At 41.9% G+C, this 17,071-nt stretch overlaps 1 protein-coding gene across 3 annotated transcripts in view; it reads right to left on the bottom strand.

Annotated features, from left to right (window-relative positions):
• USF3 (upstream transcription factor family member 3) overlaps positions 1-17,071 on the bottom strand; it is a 36,408-nt gene that overhangs the window by 5,561 nt on the left and 13,776 nt on the right. For 2 of the 3 annotated variants that reach the window (XR_012830958.1, XR_012830959.1), the window contains exons 2-7: positions 16,750-16,884; positions 15,820-15,884; positions 13,549-13,577; positions 11,064-11,146; positions 9,398-9,494; positions 1,729-8,316 (exon numbers count right to left, since the gene is read on the bottom strand). Coding sequence is in view for 1 of the 3 variants with exons in the window: in XM_075708230.1 (XP_075564345.1) it covers positions 1,847-8,316; positions 9,398-9,494; positions 11,064-11,146; positions 13,549-13,577; positions 15,820-15,866 (6,726 nt within the window). In the remaining 2 variants the exon portion in view is untranslated. Of the gene's footprint in view, positions 1-1,303; positions 8,317-9,397; positions 9,495-11,063; positions 11,147-13,548; positions 13,578-15,819; positions 15,885-16,749; positions 16,885-17,071 lie in introns of those variants that run through there. The other variant, XM_075708230.1, reaches the window with a different exon arrangement.

Genomic DNA, 17,071 nt, shown 5'->3' with positions numbered 1-17,071 from the left:
GATGGACCAGACACAGCCCAATTCTTTTTTGTGCTAAAGCCTCTTTCCTTTCCTGGGTCAGTGTAAAAGGACTTAGCAAAAACGTGGCCTGGGCAGTCAAGCTATGGAAAAAACTGTCAGGTCCCCCTTTTTGGGGATCCCATTCTTGGAGATGGAGGAATATCTTTCTTTCTACCTTTCAAAGAAAAAAAGTCTCTAAAAATATCCCAGGGAGCCTGTTCCTTCCCACCCCCCTACTAGGAGAGGCACTGGGAAAGAACCTGTGACAGGTCCCAGGAGCAGCAAGACAATGAAGCACTTCACAAGTGCTTCAACCTTGCCCAGCCCAGAGAAGAGGCCCCAGAGCAGTTTTTGCCACTCCCTGGCTGGTAGTGGGGGGGATTGCATACAAGGAAACCTGACGTTACTCTGTTATTTGAAGAATCAAAACCAGAATGGTATTTCCAAGCACATAAAAATAAAAGACAAATATTTCTGCCTTGTTTTAAGAAAAATCACACTGCAGAGCCATTAAATAAATAAAACTTACCTAGTTCTTCCCTTTCCTTTAAAAGAAACGGGACCAGAATTTGTGAAAGTACTGGAGACTCAGCCAGTGCACGCACATTCACTCCCGTCTCTCACGCCCATACAAACACATCCCCCTTCCTCGTGGTGCTCAAATCACAACATCTTCCTGGTATGCAGCGTTTCGGTCTTGACACATTCATGTTCCTCCTTCAGCCACAATCATATGGGCTTAGACAAAAGGTGCATTCAAGTGCAAAGTACTGATATTTACTCGGGCCCAATCCTGTCAGCAACGTTAAATAAAAACTGTGCCCACTGGGATCCCCGCTCATTTTGCAGGATGCCACAGGCTCAGTCCTCCTCCCATGTGCTGCCTGGTACAACAAAGGGCTGTCACTCACAGAAACCAGAAAGCTGGTGTTTGAGCATGGGCCAAAGAAAAGGGGCTGGGGGGGGAAGACATTAAGAAGGTGCTAAACAAGGTACAAAACCCACCCTGAGGTAACTTGCAGCATACGAACAATGAAATGGCAAGAAATACGACTGTTGTCTCCACTGACTACACCAAAAGGAGTTGTAAGCTACATTAAAACGTTGACCAAATTCAGCTGTAACCAAAGCCATTGTTAAAACAGATCCAAACAAAATTTTTCTTAGAAACAGAAAGTCATGGGTTAAAGAAATCTGAATTTTCTAAACCAGTATTTTTAATTGCGGACCATGGAAACACATAGTAATTTTTGCCAGGTAAAGTCAGCCTTAGGTCAAGTGCATGTGACGAGCTTCAAACAGCTGCACAACAAATGTGTTTACCAGTTAATACTGGGTTAACACAGACTTGACTTGTGTTGAGGCTCCTTGAAGGTATTTTACAAAAGAAAAAGAGAAACCCAAGCCACTTCAAGTTCATCTGTAGTTTCAGGTAAATGCATCAGAAACAAAGCAAAACCTGTAGCATTTGTTTCCTGTCTCCCATACGGATGCTCTCACTCCTTTCTTTACATCCACACATTACTGAGGGCGGCCCTTACCCTGGAACAATCGGACATCAAACTTGATTGTTGGAAAATCAACAACCAATATTTGCACAGCTCTCAATGTTGCATCCTTACTGTTTACTAGTAAGTAAGCATTGCTATAGGCACTGGTGCTTTAAAGTTAGTAAGGTGGATGGAAATACAGTGTGTATATAAATACGAAAAGTACCCATATACATACATTTAGGCAAATAAACAGTGATGCTATGAATGGTCTCTCCAGGGATGCCAGTAAGATCCACTTTCTTCTTCTGAAATATATAAACAACACATCAGACTAGAAGTCAGTCTATCAGTTTTCATACAGCTGAGCTGCAGTCATGACCTAGAATATGGCTTATATTGTGGGCAGGTCGGTTTGAGGACTGCTTGGAAGAATCTGAAGCAGATGTGTTTGTGATGGAAAGCAAAGGCGACATTGCTGAACCATCTGGAGGAAGAGCTGTGGCTATTTCTGGAAACAAAGACGTCAAGTTAAAATTGGATAAGTGCGACGTGTTGGTCATGTGCATTGGTGGCATATCCGGAAGCAAAGGAAAACTTGGCTGAGCAAAACCAACAGGCCTAGGAGGAGACAAAATGGATCCAAATCGATTGTTTAAACTTCCACTGCTCGGCTTCTCCGTGCTTGGGTTAGGAAACATTTGATTGGGAAAGTAAGGGATAGAAATGTCGTTGGAAAGGGTAGGATGGGCAGGAGAGTAAGGAGGATAGAAGGATGGCAGGGTATTCTGAGGATCAACTGGGATTAGAGCTGGTGTTCGAGTGGCACTAGGCTGAGTGACTGGTGGGATGAAAGAGGTATTGGCATTTATCGGTGGATTCATGCCACCCTCTGGAATAAAAGGGAATCCAAAATTCTGAGAGAGAGTATGCTGGTCAGGGGCCGTGTTATCGTTAGAAACTTGAGGGCCATCAGACATAAATCGGACAATGCTTCCTCGTTTTTCTATCGCAGACTGCTGGCGCCCGAGGATCATACTGCCGCTGGTGGACAGAGGAAGATGGGGAAGACTAGGGTCAAAGACGTTTCCATGTCTTTGATTTCCAGATCGATTCCTTTCAGGCTGGCGTATTTTAGAACCTCCATTATCTTGCAGAGGATGCCTCGACCGCTGAGTGACTGAAGAATTTGGCTGACGAACGGAAGGTTGCCCTTGCTCGCCATTTCCATGAGAAACTGCAGGGTGAGGGTGAGTTGGCCTCACAACTCCGTGCATGTTGCTAGAAACAGGCGTATTCATGTGGCTCTTAGTTCCATGACTGTCTGTCATCCTCATGGGATTGGACTTCTGCACAGAGATGTTTGGGCTTGTATTGCGACCCTGAATATCTCCCGAGGAAGAAGAACTCGAAAAAGGAATATTCAAAGAACTGTTCCTTGTGTTAATTGCACCAATAGACATGTCACAGCTCTCCCTATTCTGGCCATCACCATCTCTTCGGATGTGGACGCTCTCCCGTGCTGGGGGACAGTTGTACTCTATTGTGGAGGAGGCGCCACACTGCGTGTTCCTTTGATGTTCTGGGATTGATCTTTGGCTTCCACTCACTTGATCTCCAAGGTGAGGGGCAAGTAAACTCTGCATAAAACTTTGGTGGCATGTGTTTTCATTTTCCCTTGATGGCAGGGTATTTCCTGTTGGAATACCCTGTACTGGCTGGTAGGGCAATCTCTTCTGTCTTTCTATGGACGGCCCAGTATTTTGACCGATTCGAAAAGCTTGTGACTGCATGCCCCTGAGGGATGACACAGAATTACCAATTTCGCTGTTTCTTGAAGCCTGTACATCGAAATTGCCCGTCGGTTGTTGATTGGGTCCAGCTGGCTTAAATGTTTGACAATCAGAAAGCCGCTGCACATCTGAGCCAACTGTATGGTCAACAGATAAGCGGCCCTGCATATTATGAATGACCAACCCCTTATTTCTAGAAACGTCAAGATAGCTTCTCATTTCAAGCTGGTCAGAAACCCTAGGGCCTTGAAGAGATATTCCTATTCTCTGTTCCGAATTAGAGGGCGTCTTCCCAATGAGTGCCTCAGCAGAGTAGCTGGAAACTCTATTTCTTTCCTGCCTGTGAGGGGTGCATGCCATATCTGATGGTCTGGTTACGATACTTGCCTGGGACACCATTTGCTGCTCTAAGCCCCTCGAGGTCAGAAGTCTCTGTATCTGATTGTGCCCTGACACATGTTCAGAAGCTGAACCTTGCTGTCTGCTGCTAACATCTTGTTGCTGTTGATGCATAATATCCTGATTTATATGGCTCTGAGGGTGGTTATGATGGTTTCTGCTTGTTGCAGGATTTTCACAGTTCTTTTCAGGCTGGGAAGCTCCAAAGTGCTGCTGCATCTGCTGCTGCATTTGCTGGTGGTGAGGATGAGGCTGACCACCTTTTTGCCGTGTTTGATCACTTCCGTGGTGTTTTTGCTGTAGAGAAAGCTGTGTGGCTTGCGTTCCCTGGATGAGATTTCGTTTCTTTTGCATCTGCACCTCCTGCTGTATCGTTCGCTGTTGGTGGACACTGTGGGGTTGAGAGTGGACTGAGTTTTCCCCGTGAGTGACATGGTGCTGCAGCTGATACAAGTGGTGCCTTTCTCTTAACTGACCAGCCTGCTGTTGCTTTAAGTATGGATGATTAGTGTGAAGGTGAGATATGCCTTGAGCAGGAACGTGTTGAATTGGCTGCAAGTGCTGCCCTGCCTGGCCTTGCTGCTCTGAAATTGATGGCTGAGAACCACACTGAACTTCAGTTTGTCTCAAAGCTGGTGTTACAAAGTTGCTGTTTGATGGGAATAACCTATTAAGGCCATCTGCGTGCCCTTGATTGCTCACTGATGCCACCGAATTGGATGAATTAGGAGGAATCTGACTGACTAGCATCTGTGTTTGATCAGCAATACTCTCTGGTGTTCGGTTCATCAACGCCATCCCTTCAAGCCTTATGGGTGTCGTCTGGCACTGCTTTTGCCTCTTTGCCGTAGAAAGCAGAAGGTCATCTTGAACAGCCCGCTTGGCAGAGTCCTTGCGACCTTCATGATTTTGCTGCTTTAAGTGTGATTCCTGCAGCTGGGGCGCCTGCATGGTGCTTGCCCTAATAGCATTCAGTTGTTCCTGAGCATATTCACTCATCATAGCGGGTCCTGGAGACTGATTGACGTATGTGCTAGATGGAAGGGAGAGGCTCACAGTTGCAGGAACACTTGCCGGCTCTGAAGACTGGGATAAACTCGAGCAACTCACAAGGGGATGGACAATGCGACTCTGGTGTATTAGATTATTCACGCTTAAACTGGTTACACTTGGTGACTGGGAAGCAGAAATCTGCAAAGGAGTGTTTGATGTTTCGACACCTCCTACAGAGCAGCTTGGCTTTTCAACCTGTCTATCGACATTTGTCTGTACTGTATCTTGAGCACTGAATTTGTTTGGTGCCGCTTCCAACGGCCCTGCATTGTTTTCTTTCACTGGTTGAGGTTTAAAAGGCTGTTGCTCTCTCTCCAAAGGTGCAACCTCAGTTGACTTAGAGATGGCATCCCTCATGTTAACCTGTATCCCTCCTCCACCTTTCTCAAGGTTTTCCTGGTCAAAAATAGCTCTTGCTGCCAGAGCTACAATGTCAGTCTGTTCTGAAAATGTGCAGCTGTTACATGTAATGGTTGAGGTGCTGCTAGTAACATCTTCTCTGGTGGTATCTGGCAACATAGATGCAACTGAGAAGCCGCGACTGCTGCCAGAGCTAGTTGACATCGGGGAGTCTGCCTGCCTGCTAGTGATAAGGGAAGCACTGACAACTTCCTGATCAGAAATGCAGGAGTGATGCTGGGAGAGAGTATCACCTTCTGTGTTCATTAGCAAGAGTTCCTGCTTCTCGGGCAAATCAACATTTGATTCTGCTGATTTAGAGTTTTCCATGGGAAAATTAGAATGCTCCCCCTGAACGGTAAATGCAGAGATTTTTTCCACAGCTGTTCTTTCTTTCGTGAGATCAGAGAGCATTTTGGTTAGACCCTGTCCTTCTAACAAGTCCGCATCTTGCATTACCACTGAGGAATCCTGTGCAACATTGCAGGACTCCGAAATCGTTCCTGCCTTGGAAGTATGACCTGCTGTGCTGCTCTGTGCTGCTGACGTCCCAGCAACCTGAGAATGTGTCGCATGTGCTTCGGTACGAGAAGACGTTAAGGTGCTGGGGGGTTCACAGGGTTTGGGAGACTCTGACAAAACAGAGCCAGTTGGTGGATGGTTCTGAGACCCACAAGCCTGCTGGTGAGGAGCAGCATCTTTGGCAGTCGGCGGGGGGAGGGCCAGCTGCTCTGACACCACGGACGTCAGCGGTGGGGAAGCAGGCGCCTCTGCCAAGCTTGGCTCGGGGACAGAGCAGGTTTTCACTGCCTGTTCAGAGTTCGCAGTCTCTTTGGAATGACAGTCAGAAATGCTGATGCCACTCGATGCTGCCACACCGCTCGCCTGCGACGTCGTTGAAGCTTGCGATACTGCTGGACCGTTTTCAAGCAGCCCTTCACCGTTTGAATGCTTTGCTACTGTTTCCACGGGAGCACAGTCTACCTTCCCTGCATCTTTGCAAGGAACTGCTGGACAGGACCCTTTACTGTTGACTGCTTGGTGTTTCTTTGTACTGGGCTTTTTGTTTGTCCTTTTTGGTTTTGCATTGGACGGCAAGCCAGCAGCCGCTTTTTTGGGGGAAGCATTTACTGAATTAGACACACTAGTTAATACTGAAACCTCTGCAGGTACTGAAGATGCCACAGAAGTTGGTAATGACACACAGTTAACTGTGGCAATCTGGTTATTGACAGTTGTGGGATTGGTAGGGTGGCTGAGAGACAAGTGTAAGCAGCTCTGTCCAGCCATTTGTGATATGCTTTGATTGAGGTTAGCTAAAGCACCAAATGTATTGAGGGCAACATTGGTATTTGGATCTTCACTGGTGGTGGGTTGAATAATTTGCATAGGGGCTTGATTTGAAGCTCCAGATGAAGACATCACAGGTTGCAATGCAAAAAGCTGCCCGTTTAATGAGATAGTTTGAGGATGCTGTTGATTTGACATTGTAACTGAAAACGTTTGTGTAGAGCTAGAAGATGGCAAAGAAGATGGTCTTGGCAATATGTGGACAAGGTGTTTCCCTCCAAAAGTCTGTGGAAGAGGGGAATTTTGTATGGAGCTGCTAGAGTTCGCAATTGCAGTCGGCCCGTTCACGGGAACTCTTACAGAGGCAGAAGGCTGAGCAGAGAGGAGGGGAAGAGGATTCTGATTAGCAGCTTGTATAATTACAATTTGCTGACTGACATTTTGGCTGGGAACTTCTGCTCTCACAATCGGAGGGCACGGAGCGGGGTTTGGAGGCTGGAGAATGATGACATTCTGGTTAGCTGGTGCTCCTGTAACAGCTGACGCAACCGGCTGAGCCATCTGAATCACCTGCATAGCTGAATTTAATGGAAGGATATTTCCTGCAGCCTGAGTTTTAACCTGTGGCTGGCTGATTAATGGCTGCATAGGTAAGGGTGGGCACGAGGGCAAGGTAACTACAATCTGTTCAGCTGCCTGGCCATCTCCAGGCTGAGAAGTATTCAAACTGATACTTGTAGTCAAAGGCCTGCTGTGAGCAGAAGATACAGTACCAGCACCATTAACTGGCTCGTTTAACAGTGCAGTCATTATACCAGATGGTGTTTGGCTTAGAGGCTGAACAGTATTTCCCGCTAGCTGCAAAGTTGTCCATGTGGTCTGTGTGTTTCCAGCTGAAGGCATCCGTGTAAGGCTACTCATGTTTTTCAAGTCTGAAGTGCCAACACCTGAAGAGCCTGAAAAAGACCAGCAGTTCTCTAGTGGACTGGCAGGCAGAGTGCTTATTGCCGTTGCAGCCTTAACTCCTTCTGCTGCAGAAGTCACAGGCATTCCAGCACTGCTTACCAAGTCTGTAATTTTGAGGACATTTACAGAGGAAAAACTATCTGCAGTAGACAGTCTCACAGATGGCATGCAAGCTGTGTCCGTGGTTGAAATGACACAGCTTTCCTGAAGGTCACTCCTAGACTTGTGTGTATTTGAGCAAGTTGTGTTCACCTGTTGAACTTGGGAGGCTTCCATGGAGGCACTGGAAGGAAGGCTGATTCCCTGCAGGAGTGTTTTCTTTGTTAATTTAGTGCCCTCATCACAATTTTTACTTTTGGGGAGATTTTGATCATTCTGTGGTGCATTACTTGAAGAACACTGCAGTTCCTGTTCTGTTCCGGATCGAGATGCACTCTGTGAGCTGGCAGTAGCAGCAGCAAGCACACCTCGCACATTCTCTGGAGTGGAAAGCTCAAGAACGTTCCCTGCTGGAGCTGTCTGAGCAGATGCCAGTGGAGAAACTGTAGTTTGTGACCATGGCTTGTTTTCTGTGGGGTAAATACCAGAAATCGTCACAGGAGTCACTAGGTTGCAAGTTCTCTGGACTGGCACAACATTGGCTGTTTGCTTCTGTAAATTATGACCAACATTAAACGTTATTCCCTGGACAGATGCTCCCTGGTTATTTCCATTGGGTTGACTCCCATTTGAATAGACAATGATGTTCTTTTGAACCTGATCACCGGGAATAACAACAGAGACCTTTGCATTTTTGAGATTTCCCTTCCAGTGGATTGTAGGGTCATCATACAGGCAAATATCATTTGCTTTCAGTAGTTCGATGTATCTCCCATTTTCCTTTTGCAGTTCATCCAACTGTTTCCGGAGTTTTTTTATCTCTTCAGCTACAAAACAGTGAGAGCACTCCATTACATCAGCACCAGCACAAATATTAGGTAATGTTACCACAAGACTTGGAGAGTAAATACTATGTAGTATTGAAATAAATTGTTAATAATGTATGCTCTCTTCAAATATTTGACATAACATAACTGAAGACTCTTATCCTGATAAGCCTCTCTACTGAGCAGGGAAGTGAATGAACCTCACAGACTATTCCATTACCAATAGCAGGATATGTCAAATTATTTAGTTAGAATAAATATCAGGACGAGCTCAGATGAAACTGAACACTAATCAAATTGTTTAATTACTGAAGGAAATACGAGCACATTAATTTATCTTTTTCTTTTCCCTGCTTCTCTGCAAACACTAAAACTGTTTTTATTTAATTTATAATCTCATGGCTTTCCAGGACAATTAAGTTTCATTACATCTGAAAATGATATGCAAAATTAAATACAAAGCACTTAAGTAAAGCCACAAAAACTGGCAATGCACTTGGAGACGGCTCACCTAAGTAGGAAAATCACCTAGGTTTTTCAAACCAATTACATTGACAAGATAAAAACAAAGTATTTGGAATTCCATTCTATGGGGAGAAATAAAAATCACAAACCAAACATTAGCTCTGACATTATTTCTGTCATACCTCCATTGCTGTATTTTTACACATCTCTTCAAGAAGATTTTATATGATGCATTATATCATTGTAAAATAGGCTGTTATCACTTTTACAGCATTTCAAAGGAAAAAAAAAAATAGCTCTACGCATGAAGGAAACTCCATGTTTTCAAAGAAAAAAATCTAACTCTGAATTTTGTCAGAAATTGTCCTGGTCACTACAGTAGAATAAATCAGGATGGAACCTACTGGGCGACGTCGCATCACCTATAAGCTGTATAATTACATCACAACGTGACTGATTCATTATCTCATAGCTATATGCAAGAACACACACTTGGGCATTCTCTTGGCTTCTTCCTTCATGATATTCTAAGCAACTGTATTTTTCCTGTATGTGCATAATGTCTTGGGATTCCCAAGACAGAAATTCTAGAGCCTCCAGCAGCATCTGTACTCACCCTGTTCATTGTTCCCTCCATTTAATAGAAGTTCATCATTTTGTCTTTTCATTTCTGTTATATACTTAAAGGCCTGATCCAGGATCATGTTCTTGCTCTTTAAAAGAAAACATAGGTATAAAATTAGGAGAAAGGTCTATCATTGGTAGATCCATTAATGATGAGATTGCACTTGCTCCAAGAGTCTTCATTTTCAAAATGTGCTAACCTGAATGATTCTCTGAATATTGTTGGGGTTTTTTTTGGTTGGTTGGTTTTGTTGTGGTTTTGGTTGTTTTTTTTTTTTTTAGATGAACTACAGGTTTCATGAGTGATATTGACACTAAAATGCCACGGGTTTTTACAGAATAACATTTTCAGTGCTGGAGCTGACATTTTCCGATGCCCAAAGCTAGTTACTAGGGCCGCAGAAACAAACAGGAAGTATCATTGCTTGCTGAGCAGCCTAATATTCTTGTTCACAAGTAAACATATACATCATATGAAACTTCCAGGATACTGCCTTGTAAATATTTTGTTAGGAAAGAAACAAATGTGGAACAATTATCCAGGGAGGAGGATGCATAATTTTAAAAATAAGATGCTGGAGAATATGTAAAGAGGAAGTCTGCCATAACTCTTCTACCATCTTCCTTTTTATGAAAATATGTTTATTCTGTCTGCAAAACCCCTCGTTCATTTCTTAATTTCTTCTTCCACTGTTCTGTAGGAACAGCCTCTGCTGCAGATGGCTCTGTCTTGAAAATGATGCTTCTGTGCATCAACCTCAAACCATTTGTCTTGCTTCATCTTTCACAAGGACACTATCTTAACTTACTATTATTATTTCACTTTCTGAATTGCTTTCATCCCATTTTACGAAAGACGACAAAAATAAGCATGCATGCAATTCTATTTATGTCTTAGGACATTAAGTGATCACCAGCAAAAAGCAGAGAAGGGATTGGAGAATGATGCAAAAAATAATCTTGCTTAACCCATAGCTTTCACCACTCGATCATCATACAGACTACCTTAAACAGCATCAGTAGAAAAAGACTTGACAAACAGGAGGTACACAATGTAACCAGCAACCCACTGGCCTGATCCAACCCACTTCTGTCTAGCCTGCCAACCCTCCTACAGAGGAAAGGGTGAACAGCTATCCCTCCGCTCAACCCAACAGGGCAGGCAGCAGCCCAGATAGGATTCTGTTGTTACCAACAACCTTCTGTTGTTACCAATGTTCAGGTATCCTGAAGGAGAGCTTTGGGAAGCTGTGAATCAAACGCACAGGTGGACATCAGCAAGCTGACCAAATCGCTATGGGCAAATTAGTCTAGCTTACACCTCCTCAAAAATACTGCAATTATGAATTGAGGAGAAAATCAGGCATGTGTCCAACTCGTACCATTTCATTCCTTCAGCAGTCATATGCAACACCTTCAGATAAAAAGCTCAAAATCTGCATAATTACATTCATGTGGCCCTGCACTTCCAAAAAGGAATTCTATTACAAATAATTTTTTAAATACTGATAGCTACTTAGATTTTCAAGCATATTAATTCAGACAGTTTTGCTTTCTTCCTAAGACAAATAGCAAAATAAGTATTTATACTTCTGCAGACAAGGAAACACACAGACATTTTACAGGAAACTTGTATGCACCTCTGAACGGACACTCACCTGCTTAAGTGCTGGAGAGCAGGGAATGAGTTCTCCAATTCTGTTTATCCCAGCATTAATCTTCTTCTTTCGATGCCTCTCCACTAAGCAGAAATAATATGCGGTGTCATCTGGCTGGGCAGGTCAGCACAACTCGTACCAATGTAAAGGCTCATAAATACATTATTTTATGACATACTGGAACCCTTAGTAACTTGAGAGAGGAAAAAAAATCCTCTAAAGTAAACCTCAGTTATTGAATTAATAGCAGAATTGAGAGCTGTAACATAAGCAGCAATATATTTAGAAGGTGGGGATGTTCTGGACCCCTTTGTGGAAAAGAGGAGTTACTGCAACTCAAAATTCAGGTTTTGATAATGCTTTCTAGCTGAATTTTATGACACTTTTCACAAGGGAGATTGATTAAATTTAGGCATACAGAAAGCAAATGAACCAAGATTATGGAAAGAATCAGTTTCAGATTTGGGAAGGAAATCCGTGTCTCTTAAATACAAATGTCAAGTTTAGCATGAAAAGGGAAATAATTTAGATTTTACCAGGTTTCAATCTCAATTTTAAATTTATATTGATGGAGCAGCCAACACTGAATATAGCTGAACCTCTAGGTTACATGGACTATCAGTTACTCTTGTTTATGTTCAAAGGTATAACTGTTCTGCAATGTCTTACTATGACTGGGAGTAAAGAAAAAATTGAATGAACAGTATTTCCAGTGAATTACCTATTTTGTAGAAGATCAAAAAATGCTTCATTTATAGTCCTCTAGTGACATCATTTACCTCTTCACGAAGCCTAAACACTGGCACAAAGGGTCTACACCGCAAGTCTAGCAGTGTAAATACCTTTGGGCATGTTTTTTTCAGACAGTATTAATCTCTGTTTTCCACCCACCATAGCCAGCTTCTTTCAAACACAGTTCACTCTCATGTAGCTATTTTTTTGACTGAAATGTTTTGATGTTCCATGCAAACTAAAACTATTAGATGTCTTTTTCCCAAAGAGCCTGAAAAAAAGTTCTGTCACGGCTTTGTCAAGATTCAAATCAATGTATCTTTCGTTCATTGTGCTGAGGGACACCTTGTGGTTTGCACAGCTGGGCTGCTTTTGGCAGCACACAGAAACACAGTGATCCGCAGGTGAGTATATTTTACTGTGCTCCTTTACAACGGATATACTGATTTAATTTAAACAGTTTTATTTCAGTAGTCTGTGGCTTCAATCTACGTTTTGCAAACTACTAAATTATTTTTTGTATTTCAGGACACACTGGTGGTGTTGACAGAGACAGGCCTAAATACACTAAACACAGCAAGACAAAGCCTATTCTGCAAGAAATTTACCATATAAATCAGAGCAGCTGTATAAACATTAAAACACATGATCCTTGGGACTTAATTTTATATACCTTACTAATACATACAGATATCACAGTGGTTGTGAAGTGCTATTCCTTTGTTTTGATAATATTTTCCACGCTCTACTCAGCTTGTCCAGATATTAATGACTAAGCAAGCTACGGGGTTGGAGGGAGCTGGTCCCCACATCTTGCAGAGTTCAGCCCAGTAGATGAAGACTTTGGAAAGCTATCAGCAAGTAAAACAGGAACTGAGAATTAGAACGAGGTTGGCAATCTTAAAAGTAAACTTGATAAGACTATTTCCTGATACTTCTTAATACTTAAGAAATTGGCCACACCCTGGGCACAGCCTTACAAGCATGATATTGCACAGCCTTCACATGGAAACTACTCAGTGGTTTTTCCAGTTGCGTTTGTGAAGACCACATAGTAATGCCGTTTAATAAAAGAAGAGCTGGAATCAATTTCTTAGGATAAACCAGGCCAAAACCTGTCAGACCCTTTCCCAGTCCATCTTTCTGCTGCTACCTGCAGAAGTTGCCACTGGAGCTAGACGCTGACAGGAAGAAAAGGCGGCACACTGCCTGAGGGATGCAACTCCTGCAACATACAGATGGCATTCACACAGAATTTCTGGAATGCCAACATCCAGGTGTTGGCAACCTCAGGGACAGGCTACAGGAATATTTCTAATCCAGGGAAAATCTGAAGCTCTCAGGTCAGATATCCATCTCTAATTTGCTTAAGTGTTTACCTCTTTATTTTAAGAGAGGTGGGTATTATTTGTGTGTGAATACCTGTGCATTTATTTTCCTTTAGAATTGGACACAACTGAAATTGTTTACTTCTTAGTTTACCAGCATTGGAAAGCCAGGGGCATGGTCCTACTTTCATACTTGGGCATGCTACTGTAACCTTGTACTGTGGAAAAAAGCCAACTAGAGACCAATCAAGAAGTCCTTCTGCACAGATATTCTATGCAAGGAGACAGAAAGGTATTTGGTAGGGTGGGGGTTTTTTGGTGTAATTAACTCCTACGGAGGAACCTTCTCCATGCAAAGTATGTTTTACTAGTTCAAAGCATCTGCACTTATTTCCAGACCAAACAACAAAGCATAACGTTCCTACCTGCATTATGTGTCTCCCGGTTTTTCTTTCTGTGAAACATAAAGGGAAAACATTTATGTGAAACAGAAGGGGAAAAAATCTGCATACAAACATTTCTTTTATTATTTCCATTACAGCTAAAAATACTAAATACTGTTTTCTGCTCTGTGAACAAGAACATAATAGAAGTCACATTCACAAGGACTGATTTTAGACATCAGTGTTAAATAGTTTCTAACAAAAATTCATTTGTTCATACTTCAATAAATTTCAGCACAACAAGGCATAGCGTAATACCCCATTTGATTATTATTATTACATATATTTATAGGGCAGATCTGGATTTTTATGTTTCTGTTCAGCAACAACTATCCAGTAGCAACAACTATTGAACACTATCCAGTGTTCAATAAGGCCAAATATTAAAAAAAAAAAAACCAAACCACTAATTTCTGAGCAACAGCATAGCTAATTATTTGTTTGAAATGTTGCTTTTATGTTCACTGGATCAAAGAAACAGGAGAAAATGTTACCACGCAAATTGATTTTTCCAGACATGTTACCTTCAAATATCGTACCTTCTGGTATAAACATGCATCCTTTGTGTGAGAAGCCAGAATTACCATTCCTCTGCAGCTGTTGTTCTTCACTGCCTCAAAATTCTGTCTAGGTATAATTTGGGCATGTGAGGGTTGTCTTTGTTTTCAGATGTGCGCCTGAAATTTCTGGACTAATGGCAACCAGGTCAGAATCATTGTGCAATGCCTCAAATTGCTTCACTGGAAGTCACTAAATCCCAAATGTGTACTCTACGTATATAAATCTGTAGATGTATTGTATACATGCAGTAAGCCAAATACTTTCAGGAAGTATAGTAAAGCAAAGCACATGTTTTCTAGAAAAATAAATATTCCAGAAAAAAAAGATCTTTCAAAAGATTTCTGTCCAGCAGCACACTCTCAGTCTAGTTGTTTGGCTAGAGTATGCAAAAAGCAGAGCAGCATCTTCTGCTCTCCTTTTCCACTCTTACAGCACAGTCCAGATGTAACAAGGAATCTGAAGTGAGAATGCAAGACATATGTAGATGACGTGTGATTACGATGGGGCATGTATGCTTTATGCTTTTGAGTTGATAGACTTTTATTCCTGGTAACTCACCAAAGGTAGTGTGCCTCTACAGTAACTTCGACAATGATTACAAGACAGTAATGTTACTGCAGATGGTGAGACCTGGAGACATTTGCTAAGAAATAATGCCTAAAGATGAACATCTTCAAATCAAATACATGTCAACTGAAGCCTGCACATCTGTCCTACAACTATTCAAGAAGTGATGAATCTTCTGTTCATTGAAAACTTGTGTCACCAGAACAGGAATGCATGTAAACTATCATTTAAAATGTTTTCTTATTTTACACTAAACTACAGTTCTCCAACTTATATCCAAAACAATCATCTGCCAGTCAGAACTGATCATATATCCTAGATATGCACAGGAATATAAGGGCTGGAGAGACCCAGCTGCTCTTTGATTCCCATTACCAATACTGAATCCAAACTACTCTATTACTGGGGTAAGAAACAGTCACAAAATCCACAAACAATGACAAAATTTCTGTAGGACAAATCAATGCTCTCTCTGAGTTTTTCTTACCATAAATCATATCCTACATGGCCACCTAGCATATGATGAACGCTGTATTTAACTAGGGACTGAAGGATTCCCCTACCAATCAGGTATTAGATCAACAGGCTACTGCAAAGGAACAAAAACCTGGAAAAGTTGTAATGAGCTCCGAGTCACTTTATTACAAATTTTGGTAATAGTATTGCTATACAACCTCAAGATGTATTTTGAGTTCCAGCAGAAATTTGAGATATAAGATCCAGATTCCATTGGGAGTTGAGGAAAAGATCTAAACTACTCTGTTAAAATGTGTATAGTGTCCCCCAATATCTACCAGGAGTCTCTGCAATAATACAGGCTGCACTCTAACCGAGGTGGTGACACCATTTTGTACACATTGGAGTAATCAGTGTAACAATCAAAGAATCTCCATTGCCTAGGTGGCCCGTCTAGATATGTCTTTGACAAATAATTCAGCACAGATAGGGGAGGAGAGAAAGGGAGTTTTGCAGCCATAGTTCCCAAACTTTTCAATCAATCCTGGTCAACCCTCCGAACTTCCTGTCAATACCCTTATCGCCAAACTTTTAGCTAGAAACTTGATAACTGTGACATGATCGCAGACTACAGAACTACAAAATAGTAATCTTCCCACAGAAACTCACCGATGTTGCTTCTTAGTAGGTGTCTCATTCTCTGTCATCTCTGGCATGGTTTCGGAGAAGAGAGCCTGAAGAAAATTGTGGAAGGAATTAACTCCTGCACTCTTCTGAATTCTTAGCACACGACATTTGTTTTGCCTTTGACAAAGACAGGGCCATACTACAATGTACGCACAAGTCCATCACCTTGATGTAGAGCAGCTGGTCATGTGAGCATTAAAATTAAAAATGAAGTATGCTACCTATCAAGGTGCTTTGTGAACCCCCGCTGTCTATGATGAACAGGTTTCCATTTCCTCAGTTACTTTAAATATAAAAACAATTATAATCCCAACTACTTTAAGGAAGCAAGAAGGAAAATTAGAGTATATGATTGTTTTTTGAATGGAAGGAGGTACAGCTGAACTCTCTTTCATCAGTCCTTCCTAACTGAATATGCATTCAATACCCAGTTCTAAATAAAGCACAAATGCTAAGCAAAATAAAAGCTACAGTGAGGACATTTTATTAAATACAAATTTAGAGTGCTATTAATGTAGCAAATCACAAAACTTACTTGCTATTGAATTAATGTACAGCTTAAAACAGCCAAAAATGACACCCTATGTACTCAGATATATAAAATTCAGTTAAAAATAAAGTTATGAAATAGAGTTATACATAACAGCCTAATAAATTGCACCTAACTCGTCCTCACCTTGAAGACATCAGTAGCCTGTATTTAGGCAGAAATAACATTATGAAAAAAAATAAACAAAAGATGAGATTAAGTCAATGATGGTCAAACATGTATCTACCAGGGAATGAATTTTAGAGAGCAAATAACATGAAGTATACTGTAGATGACAACAGGAAAAAATAAAAATCTGTTTTTTGATAAGGCTGAGCTCTGTATTTAGTTTCATGCTTCTGCTCATTCTCTCACCAACCAACCTGTTATTGCAACTCTTCCCATGGGCCCTCAGACTCCTCGTGGCTTCACCTCTCCCTGGCTCCTCCTGGAAAGCTCATCAGCTTCTTTTAACAGGCTTCATATCTTTAGGGTATTTTTTTGTTTGTTTGTTTGTACTGTAAGGAAGTGGGGGTGGTTTTTAATATAACTTTCAACACCAAGCAGTTCTTAAAGCAAACCGAGCCTACCACTACTGACATCAAAAACAAACAAACAAAAATCCTTACGAACCAGAACGCCAGCCATCTACAGAGCTCCCAAAGCACTGAAGCACACTTCAGAAAGGGGTCTGTGCACACACCT

The sequence above is a fragment of the Pelecanus crispus genome, chromosome 1, assembly GCF_030463565.1.
Source record: "Pelecanus crispus isolate bPelCri1 chromosome 1, bPelCri1.pri, whole genome shotgun sequence".
Taxonomy (NCBI): Eukaryota; Metazoa; Chordata; class Aves; order Pelecaniformes; family Pelecanidae; genus Pelecanus; species Pelecanus crispus.
The sequence above is the reverse complement of the archived record's forward strand: the minus strand, read 5'-3'. Positions and strand labels throughout refer to the sequence as shown.